The sequence below is a fragment of the Buteo buteo genome, chromosome 23 (genome assembly GCF_964188355.1).
Source record: "Buteo buteo chromosome 23, bButBut1.hap1.1, whole genome shotgun sequence".
In the NCBI taxonomy this organism is placed as follows: domain Eukaryota; kingdom Metazoa; phylum Chordata; class Aves; order Accipitriformes; family Accipitridae; genus Buteo; species Buteo buteo.
Genome location: NC_134193.1, coordinates 18,522,019 through 18,545,305, shown reverse-complemented (window position 1 = coordinate 18,545,305; position 23,287 = coordinate 18,522,019). Strand labels below are relative to the sequence as shown.

The following is a 23,287-nucleotide window of genomic DNA, read 5'->3' as shown; positions in this document are numbered from 1 at the left end:
TGTGGTACTTTGGGAGGAGGAAGAATCCAAATCCTATAGTAAACAACAATAATGCTTTTTGGAGACTTCTTAATCTGGTTGATTGAGTTTGGAAACTGAAGGCAGCTAGAACCTGCCAGTTCTTTTGGCTGACATGGGATTTAACCTCTATCTGTTCTTTTGGAAGAAAACTTTCCATCTTACTGTGCTGAAGCTTTATCTACTAAAGCTTTGGCAGTGCAATGCCTTAGAAGCTGTACATACTGATGTCTTGGACATCTGAGTTTCAGGGTCAGGTGTCATTGGCAAGGTGTGATGGGAAAGTTTGCATCACCCTTACCTATGATCTTGTAGTTGAGGAAAGTATTTTGGTCTCCAAGGTTGCTAGTCCAGCATTAAATTTACTCTGAAAGTAACTTGCAAAGGGAGGAGAAAGCTCCAAGAAATGACAATGGATTTTTTTTTTTTTACCCTTTCCTGAGAAAATAATGTTGTCGTCTTTCAGTTTTAAAAGCTGTTAGGAATATTTAGTAGTCTTTCCAGATCCCTTCCCCCGCTCCACCCCTGCCCCCCAAGACCTAAAGAACTATAATATCTGTGCTGCTGGATCCACTCCCCTGGTCTGCTTCCTGCCTCTCTTTTCCTGCACTGCCCAAATTTTCTGGGGTGGCTCTGGGGCTTTTGCAGTCTTTACTGCAGGGGTTGTGAATTTGCTGAAGAGCAGGTCTCAGTGCCATGACCACAGTATCAAGCACCGATATTGGACCTGCTCAAACTAAGTTGTAGAAGGACTTGACTTTGTATTGCAAATTTTGTTAGTATAGAGTAAGCTGTGCATTTTGGGAGCTTTTTCATTAGAGAAGAAGTAGTTGATATGTTTCACAAACCTTTTTTTTGAGTTTTGGTAAATAAGCCCTAACAGAAATCAACCTTTAAGGATACACTAAGCATTTGTTTAGGTTTCAGTACCTTGGTTTGTGATCCCACAAAAACAGACTTTCTTCTGCAGGAATATACTTTTCGCTCTTGAAGCATGACAAAGCAAAAGTCTTCCTTCATGTGCTTCTAGTGCAGGTCACCTTTAAAATAAAATATTCGTGTCCAGTGTTCAGTATTTCAGTAGAAAATTTTCCCATTAATCATGCCAAATATTATTAATCTATTTCAGTTCAAGTCAAAAAGAAGCTTAAAGTCTTGATAGGTGAAGTGAGGTTGATGTCTTCTGTACTTTGACGAACACTTAAGGAAGCAGTGGTTGGCATTAAGAGGGGATTTGCTCTAAGAAAGGAAACATTAACAGCAAGAGCTGGAAAGAACTGGAATTCCCTGCAAGGACTCAGAGTGGTGAAAGAAAGAAAACACAATTGCAGAGCCCTTCACGTAAGGCAGGGCTGCTGCAGTGGAATCTGGGAATGGGTCATGAACTGCTGCCGCCTTTGTAACTGCTTCTGTTATCTTCATTTCACTGAAATTGAATATTACCTCTTTTTCTCATAACACTTAAACCTCATGGAAGAAGTAGTTTAGGAACTTATTTTTGTTTTGTCACCTAGGTTTCTGGCGAGTCTTCAGCGTCTGAACGTTACAATTACCCGAGCCAGATTCAGCCTCTTTATCCTTGGAAGACTGAAAACGCTCATGGTAGGTACAGCATTAATCAAATGATCTTCTGTGACCCACCCTTTTAGGTCAAGTCAGGGTTGGGAAAGTGAAAACCATCCTCAGACTGCTCCAGTCTATGAAAGGGGCCCCTTTTTCTAGTATATTGTTAAATTAGTACAGCCCAGGCTTCTGAAGGGTTGTCTTTGAAAGCTTTGGCTGTAACTGACAGAAAAGCTTTTAAAAAATCCCCCCAAACTGTTTTTCTTGCTTCCAAGAAGGAAAGTTAGAAATTACTCTCACCATGTGTTCAGTAACTAAATTGTAACTCTGTCCTTTACAATTCAGTGGTGGGGGGTTGTAAAAAATCTTCTCTCTACTGGTAAAGATAGGATAATGGCAGGGCTACTTTCCTGCTTGAACCTTACTGTTCCTCCAACTATTGCAGTTGTCACTGGATACGTGAGCAAGGAAAATTATTTTAAAAAATGAAACCACCCTAAAACGTTTGCCTGATCTTCAGATTATTGGTTTTGACGCTACTTTGTGTAGTCATATGGTTTCTGAGGATACTCTTTGCTTCTACTCTTTGAAACGAGTGTTTCTGAAACAGAACTACATAATTGGGGGACTATAAAGGCCCACTGAATGTGTAGGGAGTGCTCCTGAATAGGGTTAATATCTTACACTCTTTGATTTTTATTCTTTTTCGAAGGGTGGGGGGGTGTTAGCTACACCACTAGAGGGCATTAAAGCCATGTTCCTGTTTCACTCTCTGTATGAGAACTCTTCTGGTCTTCATAAATATAGAAATTGTCATTTTAAGTAGTAGCTCACTGATGGTTGAAAGTACCTTCCCTGTGTTACAGCAGCCAGAGTGCCTATTGCTGTTTTGCAAGTGAAACATAAGATTCTTCCATTCCAGAAGGAACATAACAGTGGTTTCCATGACAGTTGTGTCAGGTACCTTGATTAAAGGGGTTGTGCATCTTCTGACACCTCTGTCCATTTGTGTTGATTTCTTTCTGATAACTGTTTATTTTTGGGGGGGTATCTTTTTTTCTTTTTTTGAAGGAAAATAAAGACTGGAATGAGTTGATTCAGGATGCTCAGAAAAGAGGTGCCATTATCAAGACATCAGAAAAAAGCTACAGGAAAGATGCTGTTAAGATTTTGAAGCTCAGTGCAACAGTACAGCCCTCAACCAAAGCAGGGACAAAGAAATCTCCTCTGTTGCAGGCTTGTCCTTCCAGTAGCAAGAAGGGTGAGCTTGCAAATCCAAGGGAGGCCCACAGCTCACGGGAACTTGCTGCTGGTGCTGGCCGTGCAGTGCCACAAGGAAGCAGAGGGCCCCAGCAGCCACAGAGGACTCAGGCTGCAGACTCCAGGAGAGGCAGTGCCTCCGCACCAGTGGAGGCTGGAGCGCTTCCTGCTGATCAAGAGAAACCACGGGACCCAAGGCTGGCAAGTATGGCAAGCAGAACTGAAACAAAAGGGAAGGAGAAGGCCTCAAAAGACAGCAGTCAATCCGCCCAGAGCAATGCAGGATCAACGTCACAGCAAGGCCTCGATGTGTCCTCAGCTGCCAGGGGTCAGATTTCCAGAACAGAAACTCCTAAGAAGCCCCAGCAAACGATGGGGCAATATGACATGCCTTCCACGTCGCCTTACGCAGCTCGGCATGAGGGTGACCGGAGAGCTCCTGTATCGAAAAGCAGTTCAAAAGCCCACAGTGAAGGAGGTCAAAATAATAGCAGTAAGTGGAACAAAGACTATCAAGTTTTAACGAGGAGAACATCAGAGGAATCACCAGAGAACACAGAATCAAACAGTGCCAAGCGAAGAAAGACCTCTCACTGACTTTAGTATTGGCTCATTACTGAAAATCTATTCCCAGATTTCTGTCTAGCAAGGACTGTGTTTTAAATTATTTAGTACACCTGGAACTCCCTTATATTGATAACCCTACTATCAGTAGATCCATCTTTTTCTCATCCTGTCCCTAATTGTGCAGGGGACTTTATACCTGACAGTTAATAGCTTTGAGCTTTTGAAAAGAAAATCTGGGTAGCTGCATTGCTTGGAAGAGCAGGGAATTTTGTCATCTAGGAAGTTAAGTTTGTAAATGTTTGACAGTGTATATTTGTACAGTATACAGAATTATTTTAAGATTTAATTTGGCAAATATACAGCTTCTTGTTTCCTTGTGCAAATGCTAATTTCTTAGTGATGTAATTTTTTTATGAAGAACCAGAGCAAAGCAAAAAAAACCCTAAACAATAAACAAAAAACCCCAAACCCCAAGAACAGCCAGACTTCTTTTTCCCTTTACACTAGTAAGTCTAATTTATTTGATAGCAAAGAGTGAATGTTGAAAATGTGGTAGCAGTGATTCTTCCTCATGCTCCACTAGTGCTTCAGGAAAGACTGAAGGCAGATGTACATTGGTTGAATGGAGAGTATTCTACTTATTTTGTATATTTTATTGCCTGTTTTTATAGGAACAGAAGAGCTTTTGTTTACACAAATGTGCCTTGAGTTTTGCTCTTGCTGCTACTTCATCAGTTGGAATCCTTTTCTTGTTGCAGTGGCAACGCAAGCTGCAGATTAAAGCCTACGAGGTCTGTTTTGCTCCCAGTGAGTCAATGTGACAAATAACAACAACACTGTGGAATCTTAGTCAAAGACCTAGTTAATGCTTATGGGTAATGACACTTGAGTTTTTGTATAGAGCTTTTGGGGATGTATAAAGAGAAAAAGGGCAAGCAGTTCATTCTAGGTGTTATTACTGGATTCTTTCCACTGTGTTGATGAAGAATATATAACCAATAAAATGGGGTGGGGGGGAAAATTGAACTACTTTTAAGAACAGCTTCCTCTCATAGTAACATTTCACAATAAAAGTGGAATTATTTCTACTAAGAATGCCTTTGGGTCCCTGTGAAGTATCACTTTTTCTGGAGTACGTGTCTGTCTTGAGGTGAAGAGCAACGTTTCATGTGCACAGAGTTTTGCATGGAGATAGTCTAGCATGTTTCTGCCTGAGGATGCAGCACCTTGCTATGTTACACAAGTTGTGTGCATTGCGAGTGGGCTAGGTTGCTATCTCTGTGCATCTGTGTTAAAATACAGCCTGCTATGAAGCAGGCAGTATCCTGCTGTCCCTCGCTAACTAACTTATGCCTAACCAATGTAAGGGCAGTGGCTTTCCCTAAGCAAATGAGCTGACAGACTTCTCTGGCCAGAATTTAGCCATAATCATTAGTTACGTTTTCTGTCCCAACACATTCATTGCAATGATTAGTGTCAGCTTTGTCCTTTTAACCCACTGCCAAAGAGGTATGTGAGATCCAGTTCAGTGCCTTACAGTACGAAACAGCAGGTAGTGGTTCAAACTGTAATTGTCAGTAAAATTTAGCATCCTTAATGCATCCAAGCCCAGAACAAACATGTTTTACTGGTAACAGCTGCATTGTAGGTGTGTTGGGAGGCTTTTAGTTGCTGTCTGTGACTGTCCAGCTCATTGTGCTGCGTAGTACAGAGCATTTTAAGATAATGGGGAGAATCTTTGAGATGCCTGTGAAGTGAAATCGGCATATGTGCATTGTTTAGCTTTAGTTATTTGTTATGTTGCAATCTTAATTGCTTCAGCAATCTTAATTGCTTCAGTGAACCCTGACCACCTCTTGTCAGCGGTATATGCTCTCCTAAAACTGCCGTGACTCTTCCTTGATGTTGTGTACCTTGTGTGAGAAGAAGGAAGGCTGCTTGAATGAATCCGACTGTCACAAATTGGACATTTCGGCCACTCCCACATCACGGAATCCATGCCCTATGTGTTATCTCCCTTTATGTTAATAGGAATATTTAAAAATACAGTCATCTTTCAAACCTCTTGGCTTTTCTTGGCAGGGGTGTGCTGACCTGCCTGCTGTTTCTACTTAGCACATTAAAAAGGCTGCTATTCTGCAAACAGCTGTAGGATCCTATAGCTGTGGAAGCCATTTAGACTGACTTTATGTAAATAAAGTGAAGCTGGCAACAGTGTGAATGAAGAAATGCTTTTTTGGCCATTAAATAAAATTTTGTCAAAAGACTATTTCTCTGAAACTTTTCTTCTAGTTTTCTTTCTCCTTAATCTGCATTTTGGAACATGTTCTTCTGAGAGCTATACTTGCCACATGCTGAAGGAATTTTGTTTTAACATTTCATTTTTGTTGTATTTTGTACATACCACATAGGTCATGTACTGTCAAATGCCTACATTTTTCCATAAATCATCTTTGAGGCGTGGTCAGTGGCTCAGACTTTTTTGCTTATTTGATACTAGATTTATCTGACTTGTCAATCTTTCAGTGGTAGCTTGCTGCTTTATCAGTCTGTATCATTAGTGGTATATTCTTTAATAAAAAAAGTGTTTGGGTTGTTGCACTTAGAACACTTTTCCTTCCTCACATATCACTCAGAGTAGGTTTGTAGTTTTAATTAACTTTTTTCCCTTCTCTTTTATACCCATAACATGGAAAACCAAGCAAACTCCAATCCAAAGCACACTTCTCACCAATTCAAATAAAATCTACATTGGGGAACAAACAGGGTACAACTTTGGTAACTTTTCTGCTGTTTCCATTGTGTGTTATAAAGTACTGAGTAGTGGTGGACAGTCAGTGTTGGTAAGCCAAGTGTAAACTTGCTTTATTCATTTAATACCATCTCAGAACCAGTGACAGTTGGAGGAGGTTGTTCAGCGATTGTTCCCTTCTGCTGAGTGTTAAGTCGGAAAAACCAGTAAAGAACATATTCAACACAACTTAATGTAAAACAGTTTAATTGGGGTTTGTGCCAGAAAACTTCAGAAGAAGCAGTATTCAGGATTTTATGCAGAGGCCTCCATGATTCTTCCAGGCTTGACAGCTTAATTCTCGGTGCAAAACCTCTTCTCTTTGTGGTACTATTAGTCTTTGATATCAGTAAGAAGGGAAAGTCTCTTGTAAGTGTTGGACTATGTTTTGTTCAAAGTTTGGGATTTTTTTTTAACTGTTTGTACACAAAGTAGGCTTTCCAGTGAAGGTGGAGTATAATTCTGGTTATCCCTTTTTCCTTTAAGGTTTACTGTAATTGTTTTCCATGTCATTACTCCAAATGATGGTGTGAGAACAAACCAGAGCCATACGTATAATGGTGATACCCAAACAGGTAACTTGTCTAATACGTTTTTCTTGCCTATGTTTCATTGTACATGTGCTATGCTATGGAGTGCTGGCTTACTAATGGTGACTTTATCAGTTGTACCTATGGATGTCTGCGGCCCTGCTAGAGAAAAACCAGCCGTTTGCAGGAGCGTTAACCCATTCTGGGAAGCGTAGCAGGGAGGGCGTTCGCTCCTTGGCGTGGTGGTGGTAGTGGATGGGCCTGAGGAATGCTGTGCCATGCTGCTGGGGGTATGTAGTGAAAATATCAGCTGCTCTTCCCAGTCCCTTGTTTATATTCACACTTGAAGAGCTGGTAGTACAGGTGGGGCAATGAGTTTTTATGGAACTGTCTCCTAGATAAGCTGAGTGCCGTAACTAATTGGCAACTGGGTCTAATGGATGAAGGCACGGGAGCTGGGAGACTGAGCGGTGCAAGGTGTGAATAAAATGGAAGTAGCCCCTGCGCCTGCTATACTGATGCTAGGGAAGCGCTGAGCAGCGCGTACTTCCAGAGCAAGAAAGTACTTGTAGTGACCAAATGTACTGATTGAGGGTAAACAACATTCCCGGTCCCAGGTGACATCTAAAAAATAACGTGGAACCCCAGTAATTTCAGAGTTGACACTTTTTTTTTTTTGCAGTTACTGAAATGTGGCGAGATGCTGGGGTTTACTTTTGCGCGTAGAAGGGAGAGACTGGAGTAGCTAACCAGTGACTGTAGCAATACCAAGGATAAGCAGAACCACGGTCCTAAAAATGCAAGACGTTCTCTCTAGTCTGCATGAATAAATGATGGATGAAATGACTGCTGTATTGTAAATGGAATTTATAATGTTAATGATATAATACAGTCTCTTGCCACAACAGGTTCATTCCCAAGTCATATATAAGGTTTCCTTTCTTGTCTTTTTAAGATGTTTGGAAAGGAGCCCAATGCCTTATTCTTTACTGCAAATAAATGTAAGTGAAGCAGCCTTATACATCGAGTATCGCTGACACATGAGACCTTCTAGTCATATGTACCTGTCTGCTAAGGCCTCAACTAATTTGCCACCAAATCCCAGGCAAATAGTGATAGAAATGAAAATGAAGGTGGTTTGAGTGCACATTACATTTGGTATTGTGAAAACGTAGAAAACCTTGTTTTATAGCCTGACAGGCTACACTGGTGTGGCTGTCCAATTTTGTCACTGATTTCACTGTTGCATCAAGCAAGAACTCCCTTTGCTACAACGAAATCCCATCAGTTTCCCCTCTCTTTATTTCAATTGCTGAAATAGCACAGAGCAGGGTCAGGATGGAGCTTTTGGAGCCCAGTGTTGTTGGCCAGGAGAGAAGGTAGTTCTTTAGTAAAAATGGGTGGTTTTAGGCTTTCCTCACACGTTTCTTCCTGCAGTGAAACTTCTTATGACACCTAGAGAATCAAAATGACAAAGGAGCCTTTAGGATGCTCTGAAGCTCTGCTCTGCATCTCAAATCAGTGTGCGATTTTTAGCCAGTTTCTGTGTGATGGTGGTCAAACTCTCCAACTCCCTGCTGGAAGGGCTGAGAAGATGGTGATACAAAGCTCTTCAAAACCCAGCTCTGCTCTTATTTCTGAGCCAGAATGCTCAACTCCTCCTTTATACTTTGTTTCATTTACATTTGGGACTTTTCATGAAAGCCAGTTACAGAACAGAATTGGTTGGTGAGACCGTTATTTTTATTACCACTGAAGTGTTGGTTCTTTCACTACTCCAGCCTCCATAAGGCTCCTTACAAATCACTCTTGTAGATGAGACTGCTTCCTCATCTTTAAAAAAACAAATAACATACCTGGTAAGTGCCAACAGAATTCCCCCCCCCCCCCCCCCTTCTTCTGTCTCCAGCTCCCAGGGACTGCAGGCTTAACATTTTATCTGGCAAGTGAGCAAATATATATAAAACCAGACTGTTGTTGACTCCTCTGCAGCTGGGGCTGTGGACTCAGCCTGGCTGCGGTGGTCTGCCAACTTAGGCAGTTTTTTGTTGCTTTGGGGCTTTTGGTTATTTAGATTTGTCAGTACTCTAAATGGTTAAAATCAGAGTAGAATTTGAGGTAAATAAGAAAAATCAAAAGTTCTACTTGTACTGTTTGAAGAGGTCACTTTTTTGCAGACAGAAAGTGTAATTTAAAAACTTTTTCAAATGAATCAAATGCCGGCGACAGAATACCCATGAAAACCTCTTGAAAGAGCGCAAGTGGCTTTTCTCGGAAAGAGAAGTACCTTTTGGTTAACCTTTCCACAAGTAAAGCATCGAGCTCATTGGACAAATTCTCCCATTTGGAAGCATTAGCTGATGTACAAATATTTCTATTTTAAAGAAGATGAACTTTTGGATCTGCGGGTACTTGCTGTGATGGTTTCTCTCTGTATTATTTCAATAATGCTCTATTCTCTTTGTGTAGAAACCTATGTGCTAACAGACATGTCTGCAGTTAATGGATCTTCAGTGCCAAATCCTTCAGAAGTTTTAAATTATTTTCTTAAATACCAAGTTTAAGTTTTGTGTGAGAGGTTTTTTTTCTGTCTTGCAGTGGTTTGTGTTACGTGATTGCAGGTTCTCCAGCACCGTTGGACAGGTAAAATGCCATCCTGATCTCCAACACGCAGGGCTAGCTTTGTGTCTGAGCCTGAAGATGAGCCGTACTGCCCTGTCTGCAGGCAGAGCCCCAGCAGGGAAGTCTGCAACTCCCTCTTTTGGGAATTCCCTGCTCTTGCTCACAGCCTAAAGGCCGTTTGGTCTCTTCTGCGAGATGAAGGATGTCATGTTTGGCCTTTGCAGTTACTATTTCACAGAGGGCTTTGCTTCTGTACAACTAGGAAGAGCCTAAGAATGGTCTATGTAGCGTGGAGGGCTTGTGTTTTGTTCCCCTACGTTTTTAGGTGTCCTTTGGCATAGCTGCAGGAGGATTGGCACCACAATTTTTCACTTCTGGCTGAAGTTACCGAACTAGTCATTGGGCTTTGGTTAAAGAAGGTCCAGGACCGAACATTACTGGTATTCTGGGTTCACAGGGAGCTGGTACCATCTCTGGAGCTGAGTTAGGAAGCCAGTGATGTTTTAGCTTAAAAACAGACAAACAAAACCCTAAATCCAACCAACCAACACCCAATCAACCAAGAGAAAATCCCCCAAATCTAAAAAGGTCTAGTGCAATGGTCTACCACCTTCAGCACTCTTCATTCCTGGGCTGTTCTGAGTTTGTTGTGCTCTTCTGAGATTATTTTCTATGGGAATTTGGCTCTGCTGCTTGGCACGTTCCCGCTTGCATTGCAATAGCAGCGTGTGTTTACAGGGAATCTGCTGGGTGCAGAGTTTGCCTGGGATACGGCTTTATGAAGTAGTAAATTTTCTGTTGCTTAATCTAATATTCTAGAGAAAAACACTAGCGGAGGGAAAGGAGAATGTTGCTTCACCTTCCAGAAGTGCCATTAGAGATCTTGATCTTGTTACAGTCTTTTCTATGCTATTACTTATAAGAACAGTAACGTATGAGGATTTTAAATCTATTGCAGTTGGAAAGTACAAAGAAAGAGCAAGCATCAATACCAACAGACAGCAACTGGCTGCATTAAAGAAAGGGAGGCAATGCTTGTGCCAGCCCACTCCCTCAAAGATCAAATCTCAGCAGGGTGAGTTTAACCTTCACTTATTTTATGGTGGATTAACTAAGCCCTATGACCTGCCCCTGTGATGTTGAATGCTGCTCAAAACGTGCACCAGATTTGTGTTGCTCTTTGAAGCAACAATATCCATCCTGCACCTTCGCTGCTGGTTTTTTCTGCTTTTTCAAAGTACAAGCTCACTGTCCCCCTCTCCGTGGGGGTGGCTGCATTTTGCGGGCACTGGCTGCGTACGCTATATCTGCAATGTTAGGCTGGAGGACACAGACTCTTGCACTTTTGAAATGTGGGCTGCTCTCAGCAGAGGCCCCCCTGAGCAGGATGGGCTGTAGGGACAGGACCATGGAGACACAGTGCTGAAACAGAACAGATGTTGGTAGAGAAGCTCTTGGGGTAGAACTCTGGCAAGGACACCAGATCTGGAAATGTCAGTGGAGGCTCAAGCCTGGATTGCGTGGGGCTCCTGGGCTGGCTCAGGGAGCTGCGTAGAGCTGGGCTGGTGACCAAGGGCTGCTCACCTTCTCAAGAAAACTAGTCCAGAACTGAAGGAGGTGGAGGTGGGGGGTGTCTCCCATCTTCTAATCCTCCACTCGATCAGCTCCTGGCTTGGTAAATCTTTGGACATGATGAAATTAAAGCTCTTGTGTTCATGACATTCCTGTCATTCTCTTGTGTCTGGTTTTGCCTGCCTTCGATTGTGTGCTTGACTGCAAATGCTTCCTCAGATAGGGGCATGCTTATGAGCCTTAAATGAATTGGTCTAGTCCCTATAAGCTCTATACTGAAGTTGCAGGCTGTGGCTGCTGAAAAATACTCAAAATAAACAGCTTTTTTCTGCAAAGGTGCATCATGGCACCAGCTCTGGGGGCGGGGGCTGCAATGGGGCTGGACAGCTGAGGTCCCCCTGGAGCAGCATCCTTGGACTACCCAGCCTTCTGCTGCCGCAGGCTCATTTGGAAATGGCCTTTCCGCACGAGACCAGAGCTTAATATATCACTCAGGCTTTGTTCATTGTCTACAGTTAGTAGTCTAACCTAGGTTCAGCAGAGTAATTAGGAGAAATAATTAACAGCTCTCAGCGATGAGGCAACCTCTCTCTCCCGCCCCTCTCCCTCACCATGTGGTGCGGCTTGGTAGTGACTCAGAAAACACAAGAGGACATTATGAATCAAAAAATAAGTCTTTACCTGTAATTAACTGTGCACACAAAAAGGAAAACGTGGTGATCAAGCAGCCATTAATAGTTGCTTTACTGGAGGAGGATACACCAGAATAAAATGCTCATGGCAAAATGTCCCTTTAAGTTGTGGTTCTTTGATAACATTTAATCCAAACAAAAATAAGTCTCTACCAAAAAAAGTATTTGAACCGTACACTATACGGACATGTGTGGATAAGACACTGCACTCCTCACATACCATATGCCTAATGGCCCTTGCGTTCTCCATAAGTGCAAGAAAACAAAACCCAGCAATGAAAATACAAAAAATCAATGCAGCAACTAGAGTTGTAGGCAACAGTATGTGTGCGGCCAGGCCAGGCCGATGGTGGGACGTGGGACTATGCAGCAAGGATGGACCAGAGTCCCCCCTTCCCTCCCTCCCCTTCCCCTGCCTGTTGTGTTATGGGGCTCTGGAGTTGTCATGACAGTCTCTTTCGAAACAGGACACTAAGAAGAGGAAAAAATAAAAAGAACACCCCAGCCTATACCAAAGTAAATAAAGTAATAATAAAAAAAACCTCCCTTGGATCGCGGCACTGTTTCACCAGGGCCCCGGTGGCCCCGGCCCCAGGTTGCCCTGTGCGGAGCAGGGAAGGAGAGTCGCTGCGTGGAGGGAAGGACGGGCCCCGTGTCCCTGCTGGGCTGCGGGACCACGGCCCCGGCACAGGCTGGTGCAGTCCCCGCGCCGCTGCTCGGCAGCCGGCTCTGCGCTGTGGCCACCCGGGCTGCCGCCGGGATGGATTCGTGGCCAGGAGTCAGCCCCTGATTTTCTGCGTACCTCTCTGCTTGGAAAGTGGACCGAAAGACGTTGTGCAAGTCCTAGCGTGAAGGAAGGCGGAGGAGACGGTGGGGAGAGCCACCCGTTACCTTAGTCTCCCCGGGTCCCTCGGGTGACGTGCCTGGGCTGGGCTCCCTCCTCTGCGGCTTCAGAGGTCCACCCAGCCGCGCAGCTGGAGGGCAAGCACTCCGAGGAGGACGGCACCGAGGCTGCCGTGCACGCTGGCGGCACCGTCGCAGTCCTTTTTGTCGGCTTCGCACCTGGATTGCTGGCACAGGACCCCCTTGAAGCCCACGGGGCAGACGCAGCGCTGGTTCTGGTAGCAGGTGCCGCCGTTCTGGCAGAGCAGGAGCTCATCGTCGCAGACGTTGGCTACGAGGTGGGGAGGAAGGACGGACGTGGGTGTTAATACGGGGTATGTTACACCCCTTGACTGCAGCAGAAGCGAGAAGCTTTTGGCTTTCTTCTCTAGCTCCTCGGGGTTAAATTCTCCAACCCTCGTAGTGCTCGAGCAGTCCCAAGGGCAGAGGAACATAGTGGGGGCTGCAGACTCCAGGGGCAAAGCTATCAAGTCATTCTGGATTCGGGAGGAATGGCTGGAGTCTGCTCCCCTACACCCTGAGCATCACGGGGCACCCGAGCAAGCAGTGCTGAAGATCCCCCTCTTGTTTGGACCCATCTCACGCCTCCCTCTGCCACCCTGGCTCAGGTACTTACGGAAGCAGCCCTGTCTCCAGTAGTAGTTGGGCAGGCAGTCGTCGCACTTGGGCCCCGTGGCTCCCTCTTTGCATTCACAGTAGCCGGTCTCGTTGCAGCGGTCGTGCATGGAGCCGATCTGGTTGCAGTTACATTCTGGCCAAAGACAAGGCTGTTAGTGCCTGTCCTGCCTGGGGGCTTTGTGCCTGCTAATGCCTCCAGGGAGGTGTTGGGGACTTTGGAAAAGCCTGGATATATGCTACGGGAGGGACCTTAGAGACCGAGGGGCTGGGAGGGCACGGTTGCATGAGACGCCCCAACACTACGAAGAGCTGTGGATGCAAAAATCACCCCCTCTTTGGAGCTGAGCACCTCCTGGTAAAGCAATGCATCTGAATCAGGTTGGAAAGATGTTATTTGGGTTTTGTTTTCAGAGAAGAGATGCCTTGGCAGGCTGCAGAGGCCGTAACGGCTGCTGTCCTTGGGGAGCACGCAGGTGGACACACCACCCTCCAGAGCGGGGCTGAACTGAAGCCCACCCCACAGAGCGAGGTCCCGCACGAGCCATCCCACGTCCCGGTGCCGCAGCCCATGGCCATCGGAGCGCTCACCTATGCATACATTCTCGTCATCCAGCTCCGCCGAGCTGTTGCGGTAGAAGCCCAGGCGGCAGTGCTGGCAGTGCTGGCCCCTCGTGTTGTGCTTGCAGCTCACGCAGGTCACGACGTTTAGGAAGTCGATGTAGCTGCAGCGGTTGGAGTGGCCGTAGCACTCGCAGTCTGCGGAGAAGAAAAGAGAGCTGAGGAGCTGGGCCGGGAGCATCCACCCTCGTGCCGGGCAAAGGCGAGGAGCCACGAGGCTTTGGAGGAGGCTCCTGCTCCAGTGAAATGCAACGGCCACTGCTGACGCAGGGCTGGGCAGGATGAGTGCGCACGGCGGTGGCTGTTCTTCACTGCAGTGGGGGATCAGGCTGGAAGCGATTGCTCAGAGAGCAGAGCGGGGTCAGGGGGCTCTGTCCCCTTGGGGCGAGGACAGGCAGGAGCCAGTCCCCAGCTGTCCCAGGACACGATCTCTTTAAGGAAACGCATAATTATGGAAGCAGGCAGTGGAGAGGAGTCAGGTGTTAATTAAAGAGCTGCCTTGTTAATGAGCAGAACCCAGCTTGGTGCCTGGGTTTGGCGCCGGTGGGGCTGCAGGACCTGTAAGGGATGAGCTGTGCTGGGGCGCAGAGCCCCAGCAAAGGCTCTGATGAAGGCTGTGCTCTGCCTCGCTGCGGCAAGGAGGGGACTGGCCCAGCGTTTGCTGCCTCCAGCGATGGGAAAGCCCTGGACAAGGCTGAAGTGGAGCTGAAGCTGCTGCACGTCCAGCTAAAACCTCGCTGCCTCTGGCTTTTTCCTCTCTGTGTCCCTTCTCAGCGTGCCCCTTGCTGCCGTACCTCCTAAATCAACGCTGGTTGTGAAGTATAGTGACTCTCGGGTTAAATGGTTAAAATGAGTCTATGCAAGGAAGCGTGGCTTGTGTGGGGTCCTTCAAAAGATGGCGGAAAAGCGTGTGAGGGTTTGAACCAGGGCTGCCTGGCACAGCACTGGGATGCCCGCAGAGGCTGCTGCTGGGGTGGGTGATGCCACCACCGCTTGGCCGAGCACTGCCCCTGTCCCCAGGGCTGACCTCTCTCAGCTGTGGGCACGTGTTAGAAAACAACCAGCTAGGTTTAATTTGTGGCCAGAGGAATTTGATTACTTGCTTTCTTGTGTTTGCTTTTTATCACCGTGACGGGATGGTGACTGCCTTGCAATGTTAGATTCAGGATGCTGGATCTTTCTGGAAGTTTAAAAGTATAATGCAGGGTGAGAGGAGGCACCCTAGTTGCTTTGTGGCCCAGCTGTCCTGGTCAGGAGGTGTCCCAGCCAGCACGGGCAGTGGATAATGTGAGCAGAAACAGCGTCAGCCAGGTCTGAGCTTTCCCAGCCTTCAGAGAGGAGAAGAGAGGCTTGGAGCTGGGGTTTTGTTCCAAGCTCTAGCATGAAACATTCAAGGATGGGAGGGAAGTGTGTGGGTTGGCATGCACGTGTGACTGGAGGACGAGACTTGTCTCAATGAAATGATGACCAGGAAAGATGGAGCTGGGCAGAGGTTTCCCCGTGGTTCACAGCTGCCTGAGGAGGAGCTGAGAGTCCGTTGTAATCTTAACCCTCTGTGAAAAAACTTCTACCTGTTTGACAAAGACCCAAAGAATTTCAGCTCAAATACTTCTGGCTGCTGCAATTCCCAAGCATTGTTTTACCCCAGGGATGCACTCCTACACACAGCTAACCACGACTCGGATAGGCAAAACCTCCTAACCACGACTCGGATAGGCAAACCCTCCTAACCACGACTCGGATAGGCAAACCCTCCCCATCTTCTCCATGTCGGAGGCTACTGGACCGTATCACCTGGGCAAAGACTAGGAGCGCTGGAGCACCACGCTCCCTCCTCTTACCTTTATATGTTTCAATAGGAGCCACCGGGCCAGAGTCTGGTTTGAGCCGGATGAGTTTTGAGCTCTTTGAGGATGCTTAAGAAAAATCAGAGACATGCTTTTTCTTGCCGCTTAGCACCGCTCCGCATCCTACCCTGCCACGAGCAGCTCTGCTACGAGAACAATGCCGAGCCAAGCCAAGAACACTGCTCTGGCAGTGCCCGCATCTATTTCTGCACCAGACAGCTGGTAGCTGCTAAATTTCTCCTCTTCTCCCCTCCTCAAATTTTGATACATGAAAAACTCAATGCACTGCGCTATTGCAATGCACAGAGCCGGGGGCCGAGGCAGAGGAGCTACTCGCACATCTCTCTGTTACGCGCATTCGGTGGCACGAACTGGGTTATTCGGGATAAGGCTCTACAAGTCTAAACGGCTTAAAATAAAAAATAATCTACTGGCCATGGCCTCAGTTTGATGGAGGTCACGCCAACTGGCACCCAAAAAGCTACTAGGAGTACAGCTAGGAGGACAAACACCATGGAGGTGGTATCTAGCAGGGCTTGCTATGGGGTCCAGCAGAGCATGTGCTGCTCCAGCCTGGCTCGTCCCCCCCCCAGCACATACCTGGCTTCTTCCCGTGCCTCTTGCCTGCAGAGTGTGCTGTGCGCCCTGCTTTGCTCTTCGGAGCCGCTATGCAAGATGATAAAACATATCTGAGGGCTGTGGTGGGGAGAGGGCTTCCAGGGCCAGTCCAGCCCAGTTGGGCTGGGGTAATTCCTCAGGGTAAGGGGCTGTCCCGGCTGGGACGGTGCTTCCCCAGGGCTGTGCTGTCAGCCAGACCGCCGTCCCACACAGAATGACCGGGGTGCTGGGGGTAAAGGCTGTCACTTCCAAATCAAGATGATGGGGTTTGGTGCTTGAGGGGCTTTGTGCTTTGGTAAGGGGCAAGGTTGAGCAGCGCTGAGATCCTACAGGGTGTTTAGGGACGGCTCCCACCGGTGTTTGTGGCATGCCAGCCCTTGCACAGCGCTGTGGTGCTGGGCGGGCATTGCTGGTTACATCCACCAGTGTTGGTGACATCCCCACTGTGACAGCCATGGCAGGGGGTGGCCGTGCTCTCCACCCCCAGGGCTCAGCCATGGTCAGAGCAGGCCCGCTCCTGCCTCTGACACCATCTGTGAGTCTGCTGTGGTGTTGGGGTGTCCTCAGGTCTCCATGGGTTCCCCTGGTCCCATGGCGGGCTGGCATGGTGTCCAGACCCTCCTCCACCAACACGGCATCTCCAGCCTCCACGGCCGTGACAGGCCCATGGCCTCCTCCATCTCCTGGCACGATGGCTGAGCAGGGAACATGGTGGCCTCTCCTCATGGGTGCCCAGCAGCAGCCTGGCACACTCTGGGGGGACTGGGGTCTGTTGTCCCCGCCATGAAGGAAGCGGGGCAGCCCACAGCAGCTCAGTGGTCCCCAGGGTGCTCCGAAGCCCCGCATCTCTGCACTGGGTGCTGCAGGTGGCCCTGGGGGCCATATCCCTGCGTAGAAGCCCCAACGGTTGTGCGTGTCCCTCATGAGGAGGGGGCCATGGATGTGAGGAGGCTCCAAGGGGTGTTGGGAGCAGGGTGATCTGCTAACGAGGCTTGGCCCTGTTGGCCCAGCACAGCTGATCAGCCCAATTAATCTTGACCAATTAATGTTGCCCTGTGGCAAGAAACCCCTTCCCAAAGCAGCTGAGGTGCCCATGGGCTTTCCTGGGGCCCAGGGGGGCCCCTGCAGCCATCCCAGCCCCAAACACGTCCCCAAAAATCTCTCCATGGGGCTGGGTGAAACAGAACTGATGGTGGGTCATGCCGAGGACAGATAGGTTGTCCTGGTCTACGGGAACTGGGGGAGAAACCTGTCCTGCCCCATCCTTGGGGACAGGCATGGCCTTACCTCGAATGTTCTCAGGAGGGTCTGGTGGCTTCGCCTTGGGTTCAAGTGCTGCTGTGTTTGGTGAGCGCTGAACAGCTTACAGTGGCATCAGTTAGAGAGAACATCAGATTTAATACAGATCCCCCTCCTTTTTGCTTAAAAAGGTGGCAAAGAGACACTGGAAGCTCTAGGCAGGTATCTAGGGTGGGGTGGTGGAGCCATATCTGGTTGAGGATATGTTGAACCAGGAATGAGAGACAAAGTCTCCTAGAAATTAGAGTCTTTAAAAGACTTTAAGAGTCTTTAAAAGTGAAGAGAGACAGAAAAAATACTCCTAAGGGGAGGGCGTGGGAGCTACTGGATGGGGGAGTGTTGGCATGTGGTCATTACATTGCCCAAGCATGGAGAGAAGCTGAACCTGCAGACCACTGTCAAGACTCAGAAGCCCGCCTTGTTCGGCACAGAGTGTCGGCATCACCTGGCATTGACGCCCGTGGTGTAGGACTATCTCTTGTTACTGTATTGAACACAATTCTGCCTCTCTGTGAGGCCAGAGACAGGCCCAAGAGCACAATTCCAGAAAGCCTCAATTCCAGCACTTTCTGTCCCCCAGCTAAATATTTCCAAACACTGGGTTGTGTCCTGGGGCCAGCTTCAGCAGTCGTTATGTTCTGCACTGGAAGGGATGCTGTTGTCTATGGCTGGAGCGAGCTAGAGGGATCTCAGCTGGGAAACAGGACTTAAGCACTGACGGGCAACTGCCGAAGCGTGTGTGCTGGTGGGAACCCCGAGGAGGAGAACCTTCAGCCTCAGCAGCCAGTGTGAAGCCTCCCAAGGTTCCCACCAGGAGCGGCTCACCCTAGGCAGTCAAGCAGGAGACCTGAAGCGAGGAAATACAGAGGAAGGCATCTATGCTACAAACGACACAGGCCTATCTATTTACAAAGTTATTCTGCTCTACAAACAGACTCCGGTCTCGGGAGATGACAGGATTTCCATGATCCTCTCTGTTCACCCCAGCAGCAAGCTGTGAACAATCTCTTCTACCACTTACCATCCTCATCTTTCATGTAGATGACTAAACCCCGAGGCTCAATCCAGCCTCACCAGATTCCCAGCTGCGTGCAGGGCACAGACAAACCCTGAGCTTTTTCCCAGGCGGGAGGAGGAGAGAGATGCATGGAAAACGGAGATGCAGAACTAGAAACTAAAGCGTTCGCTGAGTTTCAGGAGCCGGCGCTCACCGGCAGGACCCAGCTCAGCCGCGCGTCTCCTACCTTCTGCTCCTGGGCCAGCCTTGGCCAGGGGAGAGCCCACTTGCAGCGGGGCAGCCGCCGACAAACCGGTGTAGTCTTGCGGCGATCAAAAGGGAAAACTGTGTTACTGGGTGTGCTGGTGCAAGGGGGGACCTGGCAACCAGCAAGGAGCTCTGATGGAGGGCCAAGAGCTTTGGAGGACAAAACGGACCCAACCCTGTGCTGGGCAAGGTTTTTACGCCTGCTCGATGCAAGCGCCGCTGCTGGTGTTGGGCAGCTGGTGCGCCCTCGGGCGCTGGAGGGACTGGGCAGCCTTTGCAATGCAAAGGGTGGGATGTCAGCGGTGTGCTGAGCTGCCCGTTCTCAGCCCAGCTGCACGCATGGTGTTTTGCTCGTGTGTTTGCATAAGGACCTCGGTGACTGATCTGCACCCCTCCCTGCTTGGAAATAAGGGAACTGAGAATTAGCACAGGTGTCTTAGGATGGAGGCACGAAGTCCTGGTTTCTAATCCAAACTTCTAGGTCCTCCTTCAGGCTCTGCTCATCCCTCAGAAATACCAATTAAAGAATTTGCAAGCCACTGCAGAGAAATTAAGGTAGCAAGAAATTTATAGATCACTGGTTTGATTTCCCTCCAAACTCTCACCCGCACTGACTCCATACCCCTCCCCGTCTCCTCAATATTGGTAACAATCTTCAAGTTTGCTAGAAAACAAACCAAGAAATAAAATTTTAAAAGCTATATTATTAATTTCAGGCTCCAGTTGGGTAACATAAGGAGGAGGAGGAAAAAAATAAATCTCTTGATCCTTGCCAAGTTTCAAAGGACAAACCCGAGTAGGAGAGAGATGTGATTTCCCAGCCTCGTCAAGGGGATGATAAACAATGCAGAATAAAAAAGAAAAAAAAAAAAGATTCTTTTTTTTTAATGACAAGCTCTAAGAGAAGGTGATAGACATTGTCCTTTTCAGCCGGAAAGTGGAAACCAATTGGTATTAATATGGTGTTAAAGAGAATATGAAAAAAGCAGTGTGCAAATTGGCAAGGGTTTAATTAGAGTCACAATAAAAAAAAGCCCTGGAGGCATTTTGCGTTTTAGTCATTCACATACACCTCCACTCAATCGCATTTACAGAGTCAGGAAAATTATTAATGCTCATTATCCTGACAATGTTTCCCTTATAGCTCTGGGACATTAATGGACAGTTTTACATATCAGGAGGGGGAGAGACACGTTTCACCCCCAGACCCAGTTCATACAAATGGGAAACATTGGGCAGCTCTTATCTCAGGGGCTCGTATCAGCCCTGATGAAAATTGCTGGTCTTGGTGGATTTCTGGGAAAGTAGAATAAATTGAACCAAGAGGTCATGCTTCATAGCAAAAACCATTGGGTCAAGCGGTGCTGGAGTAGTGGGGAAGGACCCTGAAATAGTCCTTCTCAAAACATAAACACGGGCTCCCTTTCTGCAGGACCTACACAAAGCCAGGCTTTTGGTGCTCTCTTTCTGTTGGAGCTCTTAACCATCAAGCAGGGTGCAGGCTGGTTTTGTTTTTCCCAGAGGTGACCTGGCACTGCTGAAACTGCTACAAACCAGAGGGGAAGAAATGGAAGCAGAAGGAAAAAAAAAAAAGAAAAAAAAGCTTTTTTTGCTTATTTTGATCGTGGGAAAAATGTAACAAATGGCAAGGAAGAATTTGACAGGCTTCAAGGAAGGTTTTGAAATAACAGAACTGCAGAAGGCAAATGAGAATAGCACTTAATTCATCCTCCTTAGGGTAACTCTGTGATTTCCCTCCCTTGTACCCATTTTGGCAGCCTCGACTGCCTTCAGACCACAGACCGTGCCCATAAACTCATTCTTCTCTCCCCTCTCACCGCACGACAGGCGACCGGGCACAAAAGCGTCCTACGAACATGACCACAGCTCCACCTTGACCATGGAAAACACCACAAGCAGCCAAAGGAAGCAGATGTCTAGCAGATCCATGTAACCCAGAGACAACCCAAATCTAATCTATTCCTCTAGCCTACGTGCTACGTTGCTTTCTGCCTTGCTGCTACCCACTAGTGTGCGGAGGCATGAAGAAGGGAAAAACATATCGGTTTGGCTTTAAATACCTGTTTCTTTCTGTGTTTCTCTCACAGGCACAGAGGCAGTGAACTCAGAGGCTGGTCTGATGATGCTTGCTTATGGTGGGAAGCAGAAATTCAGAGGGCAGAAGACAGTGTGTAAATTAGAGGGTGAAAGAGCACAGGGATGGGGCAGGGCTCTTACAGGCCTTTTTTTTTCTTAAATATCTGTTTTTCTGAGCTGGCCTTAAAGCAACGAGGGATTTATTTAATGCTTCTAAAATTCAGAAGGGAGGTAACTGCAGAGTACCTCACTTTGGGACTCTGTCCCAGCTTGGGGTTATTGCGTCTCCTGCAAATGGGCATCTTACCAGGAGCTCCAAGGGTCATCTCTTTAACAAGGAGTTTCCCTTGAGGCCCCGGTAAGTTAGATTCACAGCCCCTTGGGGATGTCATGGTATTTAAAGAAGTACTTTACATTTTGCAGGACTGGAGTGGGGGGAATGTCTCTGGTCAAAAGCAGATCAGAATTAGGCTGTGCCTTGATTCCCTGTTGCTGGTCAAAGGCACACAATGGACCTTTGGTATCAAACACAGCATGCTGCCCAGGTAAGAGAGCCCTCTTCTTATTTGGGAGAGCCCCTCCAGGGATTGTCTCCATCCCCAGGCACACCATTCTGGGGTGGGCAGAAACATGGATGGGGGTCTGCATGGGGGTGATGAGCTCTGAGCTGAGGCCTGACCCTATCAAGCCAGAGATGTGGTGGCTGGACTGCAATTTTTTTTTTTTTTTTTTGGTCCCTTGCCATCAGTTTTGGTTTGGAGAAGGAATAAACCCTGAGGTGCGTGACATCTCCCAGGTCCTTCAGAGCAGTTTGACAGGAGAGACTACCCCCCCCACCGCCCCAACCCCACAGAGATGCCGTCCTGCCTGCCCCCGATGTACAACACAAGCGAGGCAGAGCACTGCAAATCACACACAAGCTAGACACTAAACACACCACCTACACGTGCACAGCACTTGCAAAAAAATAGACCTAAAACGTTGCTATGGGTGAGCATGGATAAAAATCAAATGACCCCAAGAGCGTGGTGCAGATGTAGACGTGATCCCCTGTCGCTGCTGGGACCATGGTGATGGTGTGAGCTCTGGGCAGGGGTGGTGGATGAACGTCCTCCTGCACGTGTACAACACGGACCTGGGTGAGGAGCACTTCTTAACAGACAAGAGGCTTGTACTTTTTTGCCCAGGGTCACTCCAACTCCAGGGAAGTTGGAGCTAAACCCTCGGCTTCCTGATTAACTACTCAAGCAGGGTACTTCCATGAATATATCTATATTTGCATAATCATGCAATCAAGTTTCCTCATCCCTTTGACTGGCTTCTGGCAGCTCCCCCAGACAGACTGTTACTAACATACTGTGGGTGTAAAATGTCCTCCTGGGAAATATCAGGCCCAGAAAGCATTGCAAGGGGAGGAATGCGTGTCTAATTCCCCCATGAGAAGCTTAAAAAAAAAGTCCTGCTGTTAAGTTTTATCTGCTCATTTCCAACGGAATAGTGAAAACGCTGTCTCCTTGTTCACGGTGGGAGGGAAGGAGGAACCCCCAGGAAAAAGGACAAAAGTTTTTCTCCACGGGGTGATTTTAGAAATTAGGAAAGGGTGTTTCTGGCACGTGTGTGAGCTCCAGCCCTGCATGCTCCCTCACTGCTTGTACGGTGGCCACCTGGGCAATGTTAGAGTGCGGCTCTGCCCTAGGAAAACTGCCCTTGAAGATGCAGCCAGCCTGCACTACCTCTTTGAGTCTGGCCACAGGGACTCGATGCAGGATCGGAAAAACCAGCAAGAACAGAGCCAGCTTCTCCTTTGACCCGACAGCCCATCCCTGGCACGACTTAGCAAAGCCTGCGGGCTCTTCCGAGTCTGCTGGCGAGTGGCAGGAGGTGGCCGCTCGTGTGCCAAGGCAGCAGCCCTCCACGGGGACAGTTCCCCGTCCGAGCGAGTGGCGGGGGGGGCAGAGAAGCACCCAGCCTTTCCTGTCACACTCTAGGATCAGCACCCTGTATGTACAGCCAGGGCAACTCTCCTGCCTGCTCTGGTATTGCATGTGGAGGTCGGGGATAAAGCAGGACGGGGTACAATTCCCTTCTTCCAGCGAGGCAAGACTGGGTACGTGGTTTAATGTTATGGTGGGACAGTAAAGCTTTCATTGCTTTCCTGCCCTGCCTTGTGATGGAGCTGTAAGAGAGCATCTCTTGCAGCCCTGCCAGCCCTATGCAGGACAATGTTGCCAAGTGGCTCTAGGAAGGATGGATTTTGAAAACGTTTTCTTTTAAAAAAAAAAAAAATTGAGAGAAAAAAGGGAAAACCATTGTTTCCCCCGCATACAGTCCTGGCTTCACTTCTTGCTGCTCTGATCATAACAGAGTGACAGCAGAGTGAGATCAGCTGGTGAGGGGGGATGTTGACC

At 47.8% G+C, this 23,287-nt stretch overlaps 2 protein-coding genes across 10 annotated transcripts in view; one reads left to right on the top strand and one right to left on the bottom strand.

Annotated features, from left to right (window-relative positions):
- SETX (senataxin) overlaps positions 1-7,518 on the top strand; it is a 40,302-nt gene extending 32,784 nt beyond the window's left edge. For 4 of the 8 annotated variants that reach the window (XM_075055461.1, XM_075055459.1, XM_075055460.1 and 1 more), the window contains 2 exons: positions 1,533-1,620; positions 2,653-6,160. In XM_075055461.1, the coding sequence (XP_074911562.1) occupies positions 1,533-1,620; positions 2,653-3,438 (874 nt within the window). In that variant the 3' untranslated portion in view covers positions 3,439-6,160. Of the gene's footprint in view, positions 1-1,532; positions 1,621-2,447; positions 2,542-2,652; positions 6,161-6,685; positions 6,775-6,864; positions 6,953-7,411 lie in introns of those variants that run through there. The other 4 variants (XR_012654114.1, XR_012654115.1, XR_012654116.1 and 1 more) reach the window with 4 other exon arrangements.
- Positions 7,519-8,929: 1,411 nt separating this feature from the next.
- The window catches only part of NTNG2 (netrin G2), a 54,800-nt gene continuing 40,442 nt past the window's right edge, over positions 8,930-23,287 (bottom strand). The window contains exons 6-8 of one of the 2 annotated variants that reach the window (XM_075055466.1): positions 13,725-13,892; positions 13,135-13,269; positions 8,930-12,789 (exon numbers count right to left, since the gene is read on the bottom strand). In XM_075055466.1, the coding sequence (XP_074911567.1) occupies positions 12,566-12,789; positions 13,135-13,269; positions 13,725-13,892 (527 nt within the window). In that variant the 3' untranslated portion in view covers positions 8,930-12,565. Of the gene's footprint in view, positions 12,790-13,134; positions 13,270-13,724; positions 13,893-16,888; positions 17,582-23,287 lie in introns of those variants that run through there. The other variant, XM_075055467.1, reaches the window with a different exon arrangement.